The sequence below is a fragment of the Aquila chrysaetos genome, chromosome 12 (assembly GCF_900496995.4).
Source record: "Aquila chrysaetos chrysaetos chromosome 12, bAquChr1.4, whole genome shotgun sequence".
Taxonomy (NCBI): domain Eukaryota; kingdom Metazoa; phylum Chordata; class Aves; order Accipitriformes; family Accipitridae; genus Aquila; species Aquila chrysaetos.
Window position 1 is genome coordinate 23,947,570 of NC_044015.1, and position 20,636 is coordinate 23,968,205.

The 20,636-nt window shown below is 42.9% G+C and overlaps 2 protein-coding genes and 1 non-coding gene across 4 annotated transcripts in view; 1 reads left to right on the forward strand and 2 right to left on the reverse strand.

Annotated features, from left to right (window-relative positions):
- Positions 1-841: 841 nt before the first annotated feature.
- Positions 842-8,255, reverse strand: RPL5 (ribosomal protein L5). The gene is made up of 8 exons (XM_030033626.2): positions 8,123-8,255; positions 7,107-7,176; positions 6,906-7,021; positions 5,277-5,411; positions 4,494-4,696; positions 3,379-3,556; positions 1,621-1,709; positions 842-1,005 (listed from the first exon to the last, which is right to left on the reverse strand). Exons 1-8 carry the CDS (start codon positions 8,123-8,125, stop codon positions 906-908), a joined length of 894 nt encoding a protein of 297 aa, XP_029889486.1. The 5' UTR covers positions 8,126-8,255; the 3' UTR covers positions 842-905.
- LOC115349707 lies at positions 3,740-3,836 on the reverse strand. Its single transcript, XR_003926203.1, has one exon. It is a non-coding gene; the product is annotated as a small nucleolar RNA SNORD21 (small nucleolar RNA).
- A 2,790-nt stretch (positions 8,256-11,045) lies between the features above and the next one.
- Positions 11,046-20,636, forward strand: part of EVI5 (ecotropic viral integration site 5) — an 87,349-nt gene continuing 77,758 nt past the window's right edge. Inside the window, exon 1 of one of the 2 annotated variants that reach the window (XM_030033616.2) lies at positions 11,046-11,176. The gene's annotated coding sequence lies outside the window, so the exon portion shown is untranslated. Of the gene's footprint in view, positions 11,177-11,643; positions 11,832-20,636 lie in introns of those variants that run through there. The other variant, XM_030033609.2, reaches the window with a different exon arrangement.

Below are 20,636 nucleotides of genomic sequence, written 5' to 3' on the forward strand. Positions count from 1 at the left end.
CAATAAATCACAGGCCTCCTTTTCTCTTTCATTAGCACTCCTTACCACCTGTCAGTACCTTAAAGCAAAACCTTCCTCCACGTAGCCTACTTGACTCATGTTTTAACTGTGCAAGCAACTTCAGTAAGTCTAATAGGAAATAAAGAAATTAAAAGTGCCTATGAAACCAAGATGTAGGAGAAAATAAGGGATAGGGGCAAGTCAAGGCATCTCTATGCAACTTAAGAACATTCACTTTTGTCTAATCACTAACTGTGAAGTACTCAGCTTAAGACAGTACTTGCTTCAGTACCAGCTACAGCCTAGACCTGACTGCTTACTTCAGTTACTGGGGGAAGCTTAAGTACTTCAATTAGACATGTATTCCTGTGTTAGGTACAGTTTAAATTAAGTAGTGTTGCCATTTGTGTTCCTGAAAGCCTAGGCTGCCTTTGGGCAGAGGCTTTAAAACCTACTGTGACTACTTCTGCTTTTTTCTTAAGCTCCATACAGATTTCCGCCCCCCCCCCCCCCCCCCCCCCCAACATTAAGTCTGCTAAAAAAAAAAAAGGTGAAGGACAGGTGAAGCCCTTCTTAGAAACTTGAAATCTTTTTTTAGTTAGAAGCAGCAAGTTCTTATATCTGGGGTCTGATAGTCACACCAAACATTAAAGTGATATTCCCTTATGGGAATAATTCTAATGCAGCAGCCTTGGTTTTCAAGTCTGTCACTTCTCTGTGAAGGAGGTCAAGTCATACAGTACTTTGACAGGGGAGAAAAAATCCTTAAGGCTGCAGAAGAACTGGATCATAAAAAATATTCTGCATCTTTAAGATATATTAATAAGCCAGTCTTACACAATTGCTTACTCAATAAATTTATTGCCACTTTTTCCAAAGCTTCATAGAAAATTGTGGAAGTTGTCTTAACTATCAGCTGCACGCTCCTGGGCCCTGAGAAAGCTAGCCTTCTTCTGAGCAACACGATCTTTCTTCTGGGCGAGGGACATCTTGGGACAGTTCCATCTGCAATGTAAGCACAGCGTATGTTACATCCAAGGCAGAAATAAGCAAAGAGGTGGTCAAGAAAGCTGCAGTGCACCAGAGCTGTGATTAAGAGTACTATGCTAGAACATACTCCCACTTCTGTAACATGCTTTATTTCCTCATGATTTAAGGCTGTAGTTGGGGCACCACAAAAAGACATGGTTAGACTGCAGCAGTTTAATTCCTCAAGCTCAGTATTCTTTTGTGACTGTAGACAATATTGAGCCCAATGCAATAGCTGTGCCTTAATTTCTTTTCTCTCAGACCCCTGAAAAATCAAAATAGTTTAGTCACAACAAATTAGTCAGCCTCCCCTCACATGAAGAGAAGCAGTGAAAACACTAAGACCTGATGATACACACTGAAGAGTTCCAGCTATGCAGGCCACAAGCATGTTCCACTTTTAAAATTTTAGATTCCTACTGCTAAAGTTAACTCCTCATTAAGTTATAGAGAAATGCTTGTCTCTTAATCTGATCTAAAACACAAGTGAGTTTTGAAAACTGCAAAGTGAATTACATTACTTGTTTTAATATAGCTAAACTATCTTCAACAGAAAAATCACATTCATGTTAAAGAGGATGAGAGTTTTACCTCTTTTTCTTGACTTCTCTCTTGGGCTTCTTTTCATGGACTGGATTATCCCGTATAGCAGCATGGGCTTTTTTATACATTTCTTCCATCTTAAAAAAAAAAAAAAAATTAAAAATTGTTAAATTCTCCATAGTAGTCCAGTTGTAGGATTGTATCAAAAATCCAAGATATCCTTACCAGAACATGCACTAGAAACTGGTATCATAACAATACAGCTTTTAATTTTGTGTTTACCTTTTTAAAACACTTTCTTCATACAGAAGATCACTGCCACAGTATACTGAGATTCCTATGATCACTATGATACAATTTAAATTACAAATGCAAAAAGTAATTTTATCCTTGTTTTACAGTTAGGGAACCACGGCCACAGAGCAACTACAGACTACTTACAAGTCTCATAAATACAGGCTAGCATCTTGCAGTTGAAATACTAATTTCCTCTGAAGCCTACGTCCAGTGCCATAGCTTCCCTACATTTAAATTAAAATGCAGTCTAGAAAGTTACTCTACTTCTACCTAGAATAAAATACTCATGTTTACTTATTGAACCAAAATTATTCCACACACAGTCTGTCATCAGACATGTAATCTTAACACTTACCAGACCCTACACATTACAAAGCTGCTTAGTAAGAGGGAGAAAAAGTCTAAGTTGTGAAAGCAGCTACACATTAACAAGTGTTGCAAGAACCATAACAGTCCCTGCATCATCCCCAAGGATGCAATAATGCTGCTGTCCCAAAGACAACTATGGCTCTGTAATGGAACCAATTTTAAGAATACCATTGCTGGTGGTTAATCAAGATTCCAGCTGTGAAAAATTTTCTAGATGTATAAAGAATAACTGTCTAGCTGTTGACGTAAGTCCTGGACTCGCTTCATTGCTCTACAAGCTATAAATATTGTTTAGTAAAATAGATGAAGTTGGCATTTACAATACAACATTACTTATTTTTTAGTAAAGACAAAGTTACAAAAAATTAGCAATTAGTTAAGTTTACAAAAAAAAACCCAAACCCCATAGCAATAAAGGGATAAAGGATGAAGATAAGTTTTCCACCACCTAAAAAGGGGACATGAGAACATTTGTTTCAAGCTTCACAACCAGTAAGTGGGGAAACCAAGCAAGAATATTACAGGCAGCAAGACGAGCCATCTGAAAGGAGTTCAACACTTGAAAGAAGCACCTTGGTAATCTCGCATATCTTCCAGTGTTTTGTAAGCAGTACTCTAAAAGTAGCACTACAATAAGATGTATTACACTCTCTCTAATCTCATGATATGCTAGTTTCTACAATAGAGCTATCTTGGGCTATTCTATATTCACCTGGGACCTAGAACTACCCATAGGGTCACACAAATCATGAAACAGTTTAGACATAGAGCACATCCTCACAGTTGCAGCCACCACAGCTGCAGAAATGACAGGCGTGGTGCAGGATTAGGATTGAGTGGAAAGCATGTATAGAAACTTCAAGTTAATTTCCGTATCAGGGGAAAAAAAAAAAGCAGCCCAGCTTAGAATGCAGTCCTCTAATCTTAGATTTATAGGCAGAATGTTAAGCTTCACAGCAAGAAAAAAGATCTCACTTTCAAAAGATCTACAAAGGAAAAAATACTTTCTTTGCATTGATAACATACAACATGAATCACATTATTTTACATATCAAGCTTATTTGCATTACTAGATAAGTCCCTACGCAAGACTTAGCAGCATCTCTATTAATGGACAAGAGCCAGCCAGGTAAATCTTACCCCATCGGGTGTTACGTTGTTCTTTATGTACTGGGAGAACTGTTTTTTGTAAGCATCTTCATCCTCCTCCATCAGATAACGCATATAATCTGCAACATTTTGGCCCATGATATGCTTGCGGTGAACCTCTGCATTGAATTCTTTGCTTTCCGAGTCATAACCAGGGAAACGTTTGGTACTGTGAAACAGCAGTTACAGTCAGATTAAGACATATTGCCAAACACTCTAATTCAGAGGCTAGGTTCCTCACAGAAACAACTGGTACATCAGATTTTTCTACAGATAACTGAGGGACAGGACCCTCTAATTAAAAATGAAGAGATAAAGCAAATTAAGAAATAGAAGTTTTAAGTTCATCTCAGCTGCCATCAGTCCCGTCTTGAAACAGTGCAGTACATCATATACACACCATGGACCAACTACAGAGTGTTCAGTCATTGGGAGTATCATCATGTAGCAGCCAAGTCAGAAAAACTGGACAATTAGTCAAGAACCACTAGGACAGCATGGGAGTGGGTAGGAAAATACACAACAGATTTTTTTCCCCACTGCTGCTAGCAGAAAGCAGCAGTCAACTGTAATATCAGTGAGATAACACTGCCAAAAATCTTCATTTGTTCATTCATAGCTTATGACAGGAATTGTCAAAACTTCCACATGGAAATTCTAAGTACAGGTGGACTGCTCAGACCTACCATCGTACTGACAACTGTAGCAAATGTCAATTGTTTTGTACCCGATATGTACAGATTTTCAGAATGAAATTAATACACACACAATTTGCTGAAGACTTAAAACAAGAGACTACTAACGGATATTTACTTAAATGCATTCAATCATTTGATGATTTTTAGTAAAAGAACAAGATGGCTCTTTAGTTTCTGAAGTTTAATAGCATTTCTTGATAGTTGCAAGATTCCCCAGCAGCACTATCAGAATTGCACTTGTGGATTAAAAAACAACCAACGAACCAACCAAAAAAACCCCACCCCAGAACCTAGGCTACGTAATCATTACCAGATCATAACAAAATTATTTCAACATAAAGTGACCCTGTCACATACAGAAGCATCTCAGGTTAATTCTAAAGGAATCCTTCCAAACAGACTAATTACCTATGAGGGATGGACAGACCACCATCCACTGCACCCTTCAGAGCACCAAAGACTTTGTTTCCAGTGGTAGTTCTGGCAAGACCTGCATCCAGGTAGCATGTGAAAGCGCCAGGCTTTCCATCCACGCTTTCCACATTGTATTCATCACCAGTCACTTCAACTTGGCCTTCATAGATCTTATCAAGGCCAAATTTATTCAGAAGCTGTGGGGAAGGAAAAAAAAAAAAAAGCAGCACTTCTCAAATTCATCCCATTTACTGACAAAATGAAAAATCACCACAACCTTAAAGCATGAATTTGCAGTAGAATCTTCATGTTTTTAACAAATTTCTTCACAAAAATTATGCACCCCATACTAATAACAAAGCTTTTAGCAACAACCACTGTAAGCACATCTGTTAAGTTTCAACTTTTTGTTCCAACAGGTACACCAGTGAGCTCAAGAGCTCGTATAGAAAATGGATGGATGGTGTTTACACGTTTTCAAACTCTGAAAGGTACATTTCTTACATTTTTATCCTGACTCCCTCCCTCCACTAAACTTAAGTGCTGAGACTTAAAAATGGGCTGCTGGAGTTGAAACTGCTGTCATACTTCTCACTGTGACTTGACAGTCACAAGAGGCCATCAAATCTATATGGTAAAGAGCAAAGTTATTATTTAGAGAGGCCCACAGAGTCAGGTATCTATTCTAACATGCCACTTAAGAAACTGGGCTTTCCCTTTTGTAAGAAAACCAGAAAAACAGAGCAGCAGCTTCCAGACAATCTGACAGATACCTACCCTGCGTGCCAACAGCAGACCTGTACAGTACGCTGCTGCGTAATTGGTCAGGCCAACCTTCACACCGTATTTTGGCAGCTCATGGGCATAAGCAGCACAGACAATCATGTCGCCTTCGATTCTGGCATAGGCAATCTGACAACAAAACAAATGTTAGTGTTCTCACAATAATTCTGGGCTTGATCTGTTGCTTCTTTGACATCTACTTAAGCTGATAGGAATTCTGTATAGAAATGTCCAGCAAACTACCAACCTTTGCATGTAAGCTCAAGGGGCTGTGTTAAAGGCACAATTAACTCAAGTACACACGCAAAGAATTCAAATCTGTATTAGGCCAGAGAAAGTGTATGCCAGCAACAGCTTTTATTTACCTCTCCACATACATCAAGAGGCCAGGAAACTGACTACAAAAGCAACCTTTCAAAGAATCATTATGGATGTGGATGGATTCTGTCCCACTTTCTGCACATAGTTCTCATACAACACAGTATAAAACACACCTCAGAAAAATGCAAAAAGCATCTGATACGGAGTTTGTGATAACATTGTTACTAACCTTATGGAATGATTTTATTAATGGGTCTGAGATTTTCATCATCTCAGAGGTCTCCTGTGAGACAGCAGTACTATCAGATGTGTTTCTACTGTTCCTTTCACATACAGAACCTTCTCCTTTTGACTCCCACACCTCCTTTCTACATCCAAAAGTTGTGCCCTTTTTGCAGGATTCCTACATACTGGAAAGGGACTATCAGTCAGATGGTAAGCGCCTGTCACCACTGATTTTTGAGTTTCAAAGATAAAATAACCTCGTCAAGGTCACAAAGCTTCGTCTGAACTGACTGTAAAACCAGCACTCTCCACTGTCCCCACAGATAATTACTCTATGAAAAAAGAAACGACAGTTAAACTTTCCTAGCTGCTTCTTTTTTGAGTTTAACAACACGTATTTATGATAGAACAAACATGCCTAAGTTTTTAACTTCAAAATTAGTCAAAACATGCTGAAAATGAAACAAGTGAACCACAGCGAGGAATGGCACATGATGCAACACACAACTGCATACTTAATAAGCATGAAAAAAATGCCTACTATTCTTATTTGCCAGTCTCCTTTAATCTCACAGGAAAGCCATCATAAAGCCTAGCTGCTTCATATGATCCATATAACATCATAGAAAAAAAAAAAACTCGAAAGAGATGGCACTTTTAGATACAGTGCAATAGTCAATGCAGGTTGACAGGTCACATAGTCAACTTTGTTGTCTTCAGTCAAGGAAAAAGGCCCTCTTTTCAAAGCACTTTAAATAAGGCAGAAAAAAATTGAAACATCTTCCCTCCCCTAAAATCTTCTACTTATCTCACCATCATTGAAACAGTACAATCTCACATTGTGAATAACCTTGCTGAAAAACGTCAACACTAGTAAAACTTATTCTGTATCATGAATACAGTTTATAACTGAAGTTGTGTCAACATTAAAGATTGTTCTGCTCTAAGAAACTATTTTACAATATAAAAACTGCGCAGATGAAGCCTAAAAAAACGCAGGTGCTTCCACCATCCCCCTTTCTGTTTATTTCACTCAGGGAAGGCCGGTAAGTAAGAAACAAGCACCACAGACCTTACCTGGCAAATGATGTCTCTGTTGGTAACACGCACAATCATCCTATATTTAGGGGTGTTGTACTTGTTTTTATCTTGAATTACCAAACGTTTGCGGGCATAGTAATCAGTTTTTCCCTCTGAAAAAGTGGAAAACACGTGTGAAAGAAGTAGGGATATTCACCAATGACATTTAATTATATGTTACAGGGAATTTAACACTACCTCTCCTTCTCCTGAATTTCACTTGGTATCTCTTGAAGTATGCCTTATTCTTGACAACTTTCACAAACCCCTTGAATAAGAAATATAACCAGATGTTATTAACATAAAAGCACATAAGCCAAGACCATTCTCACTAAATGTGCTATGATTAAAACCGCGGTGAAATCAGGAGCAAAACGACAGGTTTCCTTATACATGTAGATAAAAAAGCATCACAAAAAAAAAGGAAAAATCCCCAACGCATCAAACCCCAGAACTTCTATCCTTCCCGCAGGAACTAACACACGCTTCTCCTCATAACTTGACACGCTTTCAGGAAAAAAGCAGAAACCGTATTTGTTAAGCGGACGCCTCTCTGCAAGGGCCGGAGCAGTAACCGTGCTCACTCCCAGGCACTCTTCCACGGCCAGTTACTTATTTCTCCGGCGAGTTGTACCACGGAGCCGGTTTCTCCCGCAGCCCCCCCCGCCACTCGGCTCGGGCAACGAGCCCTGCTGACATCCCGACGGGACGGCCGCTGCCCAGCACCTGCCCGCGTTTCAGAGACGGAACGCCGCGGCAAGAAGGCGGGCGGGGGGTCAGGCACCCTCACGCCCCGACCCTGCCGCCAGGCGCCAGCTGCCCCCGGACAGCGGGGGCTCCGTCGGACCCGGCCCCGCCGCCCGCCGGCCCGCTCCTACGCCGGCCCGGCCGCCCACCTCCCGCTCCCTCCCACGCCGGCCCGCCGCCACGCGTCCGCGGCCCGGGCCCGACCCGGCCTGCCGGCAGGTCGCGACCCAGGGCGGCAGCGCGGACGGCGGCGGGGCCGGGCCGGGCCGAGCCGGAGCCCCGCCGAGCCGCCCCCGCGGCGCAGCCCCGGCGCTGACGGCAGCCATTGCCACGCTGGAGCCGCCGGCGGCGGCCCCCGGCCCGAGCCAATCGGGCTCCATCCGGGCGCGCAGAGCCGCGCGGCGGGCCCAAAGCGGCGGGCAGAGCTTCCCCCCCGCCGCGCGGGTCCCGCGGGGGCCGGTACTGACCATCGTGCCAGGTACTGTCCGGTCTAGGCCTAGGCCGGGGCCCGCTCCGCACAACGACTGCGCTCCGCAGCAGGGGGGGAAAAGGCCGCGCCCACCGCGCAGCCGCAGCTCCTAGGCTGGCCGGCGAGGCGGGGCGCCGCGACCGGCCTGTCCCCGGCGCCCGCCGTGCTGCCCCCTGCCGGCCTGGGGGAGCGCCTGCACGGCGCTGCCGCCGCCCCCCGGCCGGGGCGGGGCGGGGCGGGGGCGGGGGCGGGGGCGGGGCCCGGGCCGCTGTGGGGTGGGGTCGGCCGGCGCAGCGCGGGCGGGGCTTCCTTCATCCTGTCAGCAGGCAGCAGGTCGTCCCTCTGAACAGATCGGGGCAACACACTTCAGAGGGAAAATAACGCTGCCGTCATCTGATGCCTACGCGTAACGCGCCGTCGCTTCCAAGTCTTCCTTCGTTAACTGCCTAAGCAGGTATTTGCAAGGGATGTATCACGGCAGAGGGATGCTGACAACAGAAAAGTCAATAGATTTGATCCCCAAAATCACCAGCTATGGAAGTGTTATAGGATTTTAATTCCCATCGTTTTCTCAGGAAAATTCTCACGGTTGGTCGAACAGAAAATAACGAAAACATCCAACGAAACAAAACCCAGTCGAATGCTGTTCCTAAAATAAATTACAGATGCTTGGGATAGTTGATATTTGAGGAATTAAAGCAAGAATATATACTTGCACATATATATATATATATACACACACACGTATATATCCTGGGACAAACAGGTCAAGCGGCATCAGATTTCTTGACGTTGTCAGAGAAGAATGCACAAAGACAGCTTCTTTGTTCCTGACGCATTTGTCAGGTTATCCTCATTCACTTTACTTAAAAAACCCAACAACCTACGCTAATTGTTATACACATACCAGTCTTTTTTAAAGTTATTAATTTGATATAAATAACCACAAGAGAATGAAAGAAATAATAAATGTCTCCTACACCAGGCAAGTACCAGCATGGTTCCTACCAGGTAGGTACCTGCTAGCTTCAGAAATTATTTAACTAAGTCTGCATTTTAGAAAGTTCAGCATTCTACGTGCTTTTCAATTTTTACATAAAGTAACTCTAGGGGAGCACATTGTCTTAGCTACTCTCTAGCATATAAATGCGTGCTCTCCAATAAGGGCCTGCTGGCAACTGGTGGACAATTACTTTGATGAGAAATGCCTCACGGTCAATGGTATAAGCAAGACTCCATTAGTTTTGTTGTTAAACAAGAAACAATAAAATCAATTTGTTGGTCTTCTCCGTAAGAAGACTTTTTGCTCCTAAAATAGCTCACCATCCCAAAAACCAGCCTGTTATCCCCTCACACCTCCGCATGCTTTCCTGCTCGTTGTCACCCTGCAAAACAAGGAGGCTCCAGCTGAGCTTATTAGCCCCACCCCTGAATCACAAATTCAGGGCAAATCTCTCCTTTCACCTTCAGTGACAATGTTTGTGGAAAGGGTGACTGCTCTTCATAGAGCCTCTGAACTTGTTGAGGTAAAAGCTAGTATTTTCAATGCTTTAATAAAATACTTCTTACTGACAACACTTATTGATAAGAAAAAAGTATATTTGCATTTTTTTCTCTGATGCTATTTCTCAATTTCTGTTACATTGTATGTGGTGTTTTTACTTGAGTATGGTCTGGAGAGCAAGGTATCACGCAGGTCTTTTAGAGCAGTGTCTTGTATTTGGAAGAAGTCTCTTAGACTGATGAAACTGGTACTTCAGCGGCATCTCCTGTAAGCATCATTCCTTGTTTGTCTGCAGGGGACCCAAGGCAGTAAGGCTGTTGTCTGTGACTAGACTGACCTGTGTGATCACTTGTAGCAATTTTACTTTTTCTGCTGTCATTTGCAACAGTGATAGCCTTACTGAAGCAAAAAAATGTTATGCTGGAGGCCTGTCTATAACCTATTCCTGCCATTGCTGCTTGCTTCTTTTTTTAAGAGTGTGTTCTTTGCGTACTTGGCTATAAAGCAGTATGTAGAGTATTGTATGCGTTCTGGTAGCGTCTGATTTATTTTTTTTTAAGTAAGCTTTTATTAGAATCCTTAGAAATGAAAACTTCTGTGCGGTTTTGTCTAGCAGTCTCTATCCTTCATTGTAGAAGGACAATGGCAAATGGGCCCATTATTAGATGGGGAGCTGCTCCGGGCAGACAGTCTCTCAACTGTTTGTGTAACCTAACCGGCATCTGGCCGAAACGTGTCTAACACACGCTTGTCAGGAAGGGCCCGTCTGGCCTGAGGCTGTTCGGTGCTCCCGGAGAACGCGTTCTTACTTGCGACTTCCGACGCAGAGATGGCGTTGTGGCAATCCCTGGGCAGACCCTCCGTCTACGCCAAAAAAGCCTACCCTGAACGGAGCGGGTGCGACGCGCCCTCGCCTTGTGTCGAGGCGGTGCGGCGGCTTCTTCGCCCTGCCCTCGCTGTGAACGGCGAGGGCGGGGGCGCGGGGGGGCAAGGCGGGGGCTTGGCCCCCTGTTGGAGGGGGGGGGGGGGTTGTCCTTACAGTAGCGAAGACGTAACGGGGGGGACCCGCAAGAAGGCAGGACACGAGCGACCTGCGCGGCTGCGAGGGCACAGCTTGCCACCCGGCTCAACGGCACCGAGCCCGGACCCCGCCGTGAAGCAGGGGAGCCGTGGCTGCGCCCGGGAGCAGCGCCGGTACCTTCCCGCCGGCCGACCCCGCCCCCTGCTGCCCAAAGCGCTGCCGCGCCCGTTACCGGCGGCGAACCCGGTGAGGCGGAGCCGCCGCCCGCCCCTTCCCCCCCCCCCCCGTCTCGGGCCGGCGGGTCTCCCCGCGGCGGGCAGGGGGCGCGGGGCTGCCCCTCGCGGCGGCCGCGGTGGCGGCGGGCGGAGTGCGCCTGCGCGCGTCGCGGGCAGGGACGTGGCCCGCCTGCCGGGGCCGGCGGAGCGCGGCGAGCCGCCGGGGGGAGGGGGGAAGCTCCGTGGAGGCCGGCGGCGGGCGGCGGGGGACGCCGATGCTCGCACCTCCCTGCCGCGGGCAACGCTTCCAAGGTGAGGCGCGGCCGGCCCCGCGCCCCCGCCGCTGAGGGGCCGGGGGCGGCGCGCGGCCGGGCCTAGGCGGGGCGCGGCGACCCCGGCCGCGCCGTCCCGTCCCGTCCCCGCCCGTCGGGCCGCGGCGGGGCGTCGCCGCCCCGCGGCACCGCCGGCCGCCCCCGCCTAGCGCCCGCGGCCCGGGGCCCTCCCGCCGCGGTGGGCGGCGGAGCGGGCGGCGTCGTGCCGCTGCCGGGCGGGGAAAGCCCGCTCCCCTCCGGCGACCGGCGGGCTGGCGGTGACGGGAGGCCGCGGGGCCCGCGGCCCGGCCGCCGGCTCGGGGGCTGCGGGGCCGGCCTGCCTCAGCCCCTCCGTGCCCCAGGCCGCGGCGGCGGCGGTCGGGCTGCCGCGGGGACGCGGGCGGGTAGTTGGCAACTCGGTGATGGAAGTGCCGTGTGGTGCCGGCGGTGGGGAGGGGCCCTCGGCCCGCGGGAGGGAGACTTCGGCCGGCGTGTCTGCGGAGGGCGGTGTCTTCCGTGGTTGTATGGAAGTAACGTTCGGGCAGGAACCTATGGGTCTTGCGTTCTTGGGAGAGACAATTTTCAAGTGCTGCTTCGGAGATCTCATTTACTAGCACCTCCTGCTGCATCTGCACGAATGTGCTTATATAATAAGGGTAAAAAGTCGATATTGATGTTCCGCCTACTTGTTATGTATTCCAGCTTTAATTCCTGGTGTCGTTTTTCTGTAGTTCTGTATAATTCCCGCTAATTTTCAGCATTGCTCATCAGAGCAATTTTATAGCAAACGTGAAGTTGGCGTACCATTTTGAATTTCCAGCTTGAGCTAGCATTACCACTGACTGTATCAAAACATAGTCTTTCACGTCAGCCTGGGACAATTTTTTTTTTCCCCAAAGATCACATACAAAAGATGTAGAAAGGAGGCAGATTCATACAGAGAAGAACTGACAATATTCAATTATGCTTTACTTATCTCCAAAAGTATTTGTCAAAAAACTCAAAACTTTTTTCCTATTGTCTTTTAATTCACTTCACGTCATGTGCCTAAAGGAGTAGGTAACTGGATCTTGTTTGTTTTTCTGGTAGATAGTATTAAAAAGTGTTTTGCATAAGTGTGCCTGTTTATTTCTCTTCTTTCAGTGTGTGGTTTCTCCGTTGATCGTGACTGTACAGCTCTATATTTACACTTATAAAGATTTAAGGCTTACTTTGAAATCTATAGATATGAATTACTTTTTCAAGTAAGGATTAGGAGAGGAAACAGAGGTGGCCAGTGAAAGAGGGTCATGATCAGGAGGAAAGCACTCAGTATTATGAATCAGCATTGCCTGAATTTGATGAACTGGGATGAGAGCAGCTGTAGTGATTGTCACTGAATGTCTGCCCAGCCCAACTACCTCTGAGAGCAGCAGCTGTTTGGAGAAGAAAGTTTCAACGTAACAGCCCTACTTCCTCCCCATATCTCTTCCTAGCCTACTGCAGGCTGAGGCTTAGGGACTTCCTGAGCTACGGCTTGGTGGCTTGGATTTTTTTTTTATTCTTTTTTTCCATTGATCTCCATATGTTTGTCTTCTGTGGACTTGTTTGATTTTGAACAAGTAAGCAGGAGATGGTTGGAGAGTGGAATGGTTGAAATGGGCTTTGTGGAAAGATGGGAGAAAACCTTTCAAAGTTTACAAGAGAAGGGGTGGGGGAAGTGACGTGCCTAAACAGTTACTGTCAGTTTGTTCTCTGGGTAGGATTGGTAATGAATGGGGAAGTAATAAAAATTGGAAGAAAAGTCCTTTGTCAGTGAATTTTGGAAGACAAAATTGTTTATCTTGCTAATTCAGGGTTCTAATATCATGATTTAGAAGGGGGAAAACAACTAAGTTGGAGTATGCATACTTAATATTATGTTTACATTTTCTTATTCTTCCTGGTTTGTTTTCTTAACTTGTAGAAAAATAAGTAAATTTCTAATGCTTAAGGAAGAGACGTATTCTAATTTAATATTTTGGGTATTATAGGTGTCATTTTAAGTGTCGAATGCATAGTTTAAAAGAAAAATCTTTTCTGGTAGTCTGAGAAGAGGAAAAATGAAAACAAATCCTGACTTTATGAATGTTGTTTTCTCAAACAACTTATACTTGCCTTGATTACGTACTCTTAACTCACTTTTTTCTAAGACCCAATTAAAATAGTTACCGTTTAAAAAAACCCCACGCAAATAGTAAATATTATAGTAGCATGTAATTTTGAGTTGTTAGATATGTTCTCTGAAGCTCTTGAATATATGTCACTTAAGTTTGTAGATAGCATGCTGAATTAAAGCCTTGTGTCTTCCATATTTGTAACAACCAACATCATCTGTTGGTAATCGTTTGATTCCTTGAAATTGGGATTACTGTCTTGCTTTCATTGTAGTCTTGTCTGCTTAAGTGTCTGTAGTTGCCGCATGCCCTTTCCTTCTCCAGCAAGTGGCAATTGGAATAAATGGGTAGTGGGTTAGGAATAGTGCAGGGGCTCTTGTCTTGCTTTGCTCATTTTATACACAGTTGTGATGTGTTTTTGTTGTATGCGTGTACACAGGAACTATTCTCGCAAGGCAGCAGCAGAAGTGATTTAGTGAGTCGCAGCTTTTCCTTAATTACTTTTAATGTTGTTTAACTTCCTGTGAACTCTGGAAACTATTCACTTAGCCATGAAGTGGTGTTTTGGGGAGGGCCTAGGAAGTGTTGAGCCTGCTATAGGATTCAGGCAATGAAGAGTGGGATCTCCCTTCGGTCATGCTGACAGCGATCATCTTGTGGTCTTTGTGTTATTTAAGGCTGCATAACTGTCACCTTTGTTTGGTAATTGTGTGTAAAAGTAATCCTAAATCTCAGTGAGGCAGTTATTATATATTTGGGGTTGTAGTACAATCTGGGGTTGGGCTTTATTCTGCACAAAAAGTAAGGTGGTGTGACAGAATTACTGTGGACACTTAACCTTTTTTGTATTAGTTTCCAACCTGGGAAGCAGTCAAAAGCCGCTACCAAATATCTTTATTTTCTTTCATCTGAACAAATGTTACATATCTCTGATCGGTTTTGTTACCAGAATCTGTCATCTTGTCAGATCTGTATTGTTTTTACTTCCATAGTTTAATCCTTTAAAAAAAACCAAAGCCAACCCCAAACTTAATGTTTTGGTAGTAGGTTGTTATAATGTGTTCTGCTACATGGTAAGCTATTGAACTTTTCAAACTCCTGAGTTTCCTTATGCCTTACTGTCATGACTAAGTCTTAGTGATTCTTAGCATAGTATTAAATACCTGTTTGATGACATCATAACGTGTTCTTGATTTTTTTTTTAATTAAAAAAGTATAATTATATTGTGATGATACAGAATTCTGACTCACCAGTATCTTATACTGAATTAACTATGTATTTTTTTCTTTGGTTTCATCAGACTGGCAGATGGGGCCAGTCTTTTAGTAGTGGATTGTTGTTGCCACAAGTTGACCGTGCACTTGTAACTAAGACGATGTTAGAAGAGCTTACTGTTACTTTTGGTTATAGAAGGGTAAAACCATCTAATGTCACTTAAAATGGGTGTCAGAAACTAGTAGCTAGCCAAAACCTAACATTTTGGACATGTACTGTCCACATCACTATATAGAGTGACGCTGTATAGAAGTTAGTTTTACCTCTTTTGTTTTTCAGGTATTCTTGTTCATATATAGTTCAATTATAGTTCAAATGGTGAACTACTTTCAGGCATAATAAAAAATCCCAACTTCCATGCTCTCTGAAACAGCAGAGCTAAAAACCAGTATCCATTAAGCAAAGTAATTCCCCCCCCGCCTTGGAATGCATTAGTGGTGGAACTTTATGGGTCTGGCTGAAGCTTTAGTAAGTATTTCTCAGCCCTTTGGAAAAAGAATTGTGATCAGTCTTTCTAAAGACAAAATGACAAAGGCAAGTTAAAATTCTGTAATAAGACACTTACAAACCACGATAAAATGGGCTTGGGATTTTTACATAATCTTTTTGGTGTCAGACTGGCACTAAAAATCATCTGTGTTTCATTGATCTTCCTTGCAATTTTCCACTAGTAGGCTTTTTTGAAAGAAGAAAATAGGCCCTTATTTCCAAATAAAAGCATAAAAGTCAGTGGTCAACTAACCAGAAAATAACTGATTTCATTTGATGATGAGTAGTTACGTCATTTCTCTGAAGAGCCATCTCCCTTTTCTTTAGTCAATAACTGAGCAAAATTAGTTTTCTCTAAGTGCTGTGCTCAGAAAAAGCTGCAGAGGCACTGTTAAAGAATTCGATAGCATGGAGGAAGACCCTCCTACGGCCAAAAAAATATTCTTGCTTCAAGTTACACTGTAAGTGGTTGTGAAGACGTCATGGATATACTAAGTAAATTGGTGGGCAAAATTAAATATTGCTGCAAGACCACAGAGGTTGGTATGGATTGTGTTAAAAGAATTTACTATTGATGTATGCACCTGTGTTTAAATCTGCTATGTTTACTGAATAGTTTAGACAACTTTCCTGTGTGAAAATTACTAAATTGGTTACACTTCTCACTTCTAAAACTTCTATCTCTTATTTCTTGTTCTCTGTCAGCAGCTGCAGGTTGCAATGAATTTGTAGCTCGAAAGTAAAGCTGGTTATCAGTCAGTCATTTAGAAACTGGTTTACTCTTTTGAATTTGAGTGTAGTTGATAGAAAGTTGACCTTTTAGCTGGTCATTTAAAGGAAAGAAGAGTAATATCCTGAAGGTGGGATCTCACCAACTTCTGTCACCGGGTTTGTTTAAAATTCTAGTAAGTAATGAATAAAGTTTCGAGTATTACCATATTCCATAAGGCCATGCTCATGTTCTTTGGTTTCTCCATCAAGTCTTGTTTCGTACATCTATTTGGAAAGGGAACCATGCACAACTTGGTAAAAAGGAGATGAGCATTTTGTTCTAGCCTGTAGATTGTGTCTTAAGTTTATCTAATCTCTATAAACAAGGCGAATTACACCTAGAAAATACTTGGGCTGCCAGTACATAAAAACAAATGTTGCATGGAATGCTATGTTTTCATGTTGTCAGATATTGGATCCTTTTAAACTTACCAATTCAACTCCTTGCAAATTTTGTACAAACTTTTTTAATGAAGAGTTGTGTTAAAACCATTTATTTTAATTAAGGCTCAGTGAACATTTAAAAATATGACTTAGTTGTTTCTTGCTTCCAAAATATGGATCTAAGGCTTTTAGTAAATTTAACTGCATTTATATACTTTTGTTTATTTTTGCTCTAATGTAGTTCAGATGCTAGTCCTGGCTCCTTGCCAGGAGGAAGTTGGCTAAAGGCAACATTAAGGAAGCTAGGCATTGGGGAATGAGTGGGAAAGTAAAATTTGTAGAAAGGACCATTAATGATAAACATATGTGTCTTTCAATGTGTGTTATTTTTTTATAATGCCTGATGATACTTGAACTCCAGCAAAATGATTGAGTTGCATTTTATTGAAAAGAAAAAAAATAATGAAGTCTTCCCATCTAGTGCATAAACAAATTGACTTTGCAGTTGTTCTTTATTTTAGCTGATTAATCTGATTTTTCCCTCTGTTTTGTTAGCCAAGGGGATGGTCCTTCAAGTATATCTGCGTGTAACTTGGCATGCTGAACCTCAAATACAAAGATGTTTCCCAAACTGAGGTCTAAGAGAACAAAGAAACAAAGGAAGTTCCCTGTTAAAGGTTTTTACTGTAGTCCTTCAGTATTTTCTCATGCAGCTCTGAGGAGCTCTCAGCCATCTTTTGTACAAAAGCACTGTATCTAATTCTTTTCCCCTTGAAAGAAGGTCTCTATGGTTTCCTGAAGGTTGTTACATTCCTATGTCAGATTGGAAACTTGTTTGATAAAGGACCATCTTTAGACATACAGGAGATAGTGTCTGCAAAAGCACCGTGGTTTGTTTCCTCAGCTAGCATACTGGGACAATGCTTGACAGATTGTAAACCGCACTGGAGTTCAGAGGTAATTAAAAACCTGGAATTGTTCTTGGAATTAAATAGAATTCAATGCAGTTTGGTCAGTGATTGACATGTTACTCATGTGACTTTGAGCAATGTTTTCAACCTTTAGTGGATCACTACAACATTGCTAATGAAGTGTCTCCTTAAAACACCTTATGTATTAGATTGTTATGTTGTGTATGTGAACTTGCAGCTTCAAGTTTATTCTTTCACATTTTTTGGGACCATCAAAACCGCAACATGTTAGAGTCTGAAGATGACTTTTAAAGAATGTGTATTTACTAAATGATACTACAGAAAGCTTTCTGATAGCTTAGGAGTTACACAATATAAAATGTTAGACTGCTTTATTCTTTGTGTTAGGAAGACTTGGAGAGCTAGTGAATACCAAGTTAAATGGAAGCTGGTGAATGCTAGCCATGATACTCCTGACTATTGTTAGGTGATACTACAAGAAAAATCAGGACTATGGGAGTAAATTGGGACTTCTTCCTCAGACTTCAGCAGAAATAATTTATATGAATTTGTAGTGTAAAAGATTTAGATGAAGCTTATAGTGAAATCATGTTTGAGCTCTAAATCAGGATTTTATCTTGTCAGGAAGCGTGATAACAGGGTGATTCACCAGCTACCTCTCCTGCATATGTCATTGACTGAGTCAGTTTAATTTATTCTTCAGATATTAGAATGCTATTAACTTTTTGGAAGCAAGGAGGAGACTGGGTCCACGGAATGCTATATAACCGGCTTGAAAACCATGTACACAATTTCAGCCCCAAATATGTAAGACTTCTTTTTATATGTAGGATAGTATGAGGATTACTTCCTGTATTCTGGAAGTTCCCATTTCTTTCTCTTTCCAGGAAGAGAAGAAAGAGTAGAGAGCATATAATATATACAGTAGTGTTTGTGTACGGCTTGCAGTTATTTTTACTTTGTCATGTGGTAAGAATAGTTGAGACAGTATTTTGGTTAAACAGGATGTGTAACTTGGTAACTTGGAGCAGAATATAGGTATTAAGCTAATTCATTGTGTAAGTGAAATACCTTTTCTTAAAGATATCTAAATAGATTTTTTTTTTTTTTTTTTTTTTTTTTTTTTTTTTAGAAAAACAGATACTGTCTGTCTGGCAAATGCAAAAATATGTCGTGGTAACATTTTTGGGCTTACTGTAAGGTGCTACATAATACCTTGGGATTCTCAGGGAAGGGGATTTACATAATTGCATGTAATGTGGGATGCTGTGGTCTACCTTCAGCTAGCCTTACTTAAAATATTTTATATGCTGCCCCACTGCAGTATTCCTATGAGCAACTCAAAAATCTAAACACAGTATTGTACTTCCTCTTGGTAATAAAGCACTGTAATCAGCAGCTAATTAAAGATACTAAACATAAAGTTGAGTTACTGACTTTTATGTATTTTAATTGGCATATATAAATAGCACGTCATATGTATCTGTGTATAAGATCAACAGAAATATTTATTATCTTTGCAGTAGCTTAAAGTATGTAGCAGACAGGTCTGTGCCTTGTCTGATCACTGACCTGATGGGTGAGAATTGCTGGTAGTTCTGTTTTGCTCACTGGAAACTGCAGCAGAGTAGAAAGTCTTTAGTAGTTAAGTCTGGTCCCCCTTATCTTTTTAAAGATCAACATTTTCAAACTAAAAATTCACACATTTATTTAGGAGGTATCTACATGGTCTTAGGCAGGCAGGTGCAAATGAACTCTTTCTGTGCTCTTGGTCTGTTGGCAAACAGGGAGCAGTGTAGCTGTTAATATGGCTTGGAGCCTGAATGAATATACCTGATTTGGAGCTGGATGACGTCTGCTCAGTTCCCTGTGTCCTCCTGCAATGGGTAAAGAAGGTGTACCCCTGCCTACTTGTCTCCGGACCTGGCCATCTTCGGTGGAAAGTGTTGGTGTCCCTGGGAGTTGGCCGGGAGCAGCATTTTCGTTCAAAGTCTGATTAATTGGCAGGTTCTTGAGTGAGAGCCCTCTGGGGAAAAACCACATTTTTAAAATGGGTTGACTCTGGTTTTGGTCACACGTTAGTAATAATTAATAATGGCTTGATCATCCTGATGGTGCTCTGGATGATTTGGCATGCTTCCCAGGCAACATAGGTTGCCTTTTATACTCTTCAAATATAACTTGAATTTCGGCGTCTGAAAAAATGCTGGGAATAAAAAGGAAACCAAGTCTCTTTGCATAGCTGAAAAACTGGCTGAGGTGAGCTGAGCAAAGAGTACTGTTACCTGGGGGCTTCCAGCCTGAGCTGGTTAGCTGAAGGGATGGAGAGCTTGCATAGACCTGGTAAGTGTTGGGACTTCGGGAGCAGAGCCAGGGCTTGAGCTGTCTGCGTAGCTGCTGCCTGCGGTACCCGGTGTCGCACAGGAGGGCGCCAGGTAGAGCAGCTTCCCAAGTGGGAGTGCTCCAGCGGTGAGGTAAGGCAGAACGGAGTGGAAGAAGCATAGGTGTGTATATGCTTAGTGAGAGGGTGATGGCAAAGGCAAAAGTCCTATCTCGTGTGTAGTTAGATTTGTCACTGTGACTTAGCTAAGATTTTGGGATGGGCACTGTGGTGTATCTGGCTGTCCTTGTTACTGCTACAACCAGCTCAGCACGTGCCTATGATCTCTTTCCACAATAATGAAGAGTAGCAAAGGGAAGGACACTTCATAACTGAAGGGCAGAGTATCATTGCTGTAGCCAAAAGGGAGACACTGCAGCAGGCCTGCAGAAATATCACTCGTTAAATAATAACCAGTTTTTAAAAGAAACATTTTTTTAGGAAAGCCTTGAGGAGATTCCATCCAAAAATGCAAAGAAAAGACTAAAGGTTTAACAATACTGGCTTTTCTTTTAGTCTTTCCAGAATGCTGTGTTAAGCAAAATCACGTCTCTAAAGCAGGGAGGTGTTAAACCAAATGCTTATACAGATTTTTCCTGTGTTTCCTGGAGTTGGTGATACTTGGTGAAAGTGTCTGCCATCATTCATACTGAATTTATTCTCATTGGTGTAACTAAAGGCAGAAGGACTCATTTCAACAGCTTGATAGCTCTGTGATTTTTTATTGGGGGAGATCCAGTTTCTCTGAAGGGGCTAGAGTGAAACCTTTAGCTCTTTCCTTTGTGCTGTCAGTGGAAAGAGGTACGTATCTTCTGGGAGTCAGTAGGATTAATTTCTGTACTACATGTGTGTATTGCTGTAGTAGTGGGAGTCAGTAGGATTCACTTCTGTACTGTGTATGTATTGTCTTAGTAGTGGGACACAGATTTCTTGTTGGAGGGACTGTCAGTGGAAAGGCAGGAAGTAGCAGTGGTCTGTATTTAAGTGACGGCCAAGTACAACTACCCTGTTAGATGGAACGGTGTACGTAGAGTTGAAAAGCTTGTGACACATAGCAGGGATTTTCATTCTTTATTAAGAGAAGGGGGAAGAGT

Bases quoted from the DNA above. Each gene is read 5' to 3' on its own strand.
- RPL5 (XM_030033626.2), bottom strand. The intron at 7,022-7,106 runs GTAGTGTTAAAT...CCACTTTTTCAG, and splicing joins GAAATTCAGGAGAAGGAGAG to AGGGAAAAACTGATTACTAT. The intron at 5,412-6,905 runs GTAAGGTCTGTG...TTTTGTTGTCAG, and splicing joins ACAGAGACATCATTTGCCAG to ATTGCCTATGCCAGAATCGA.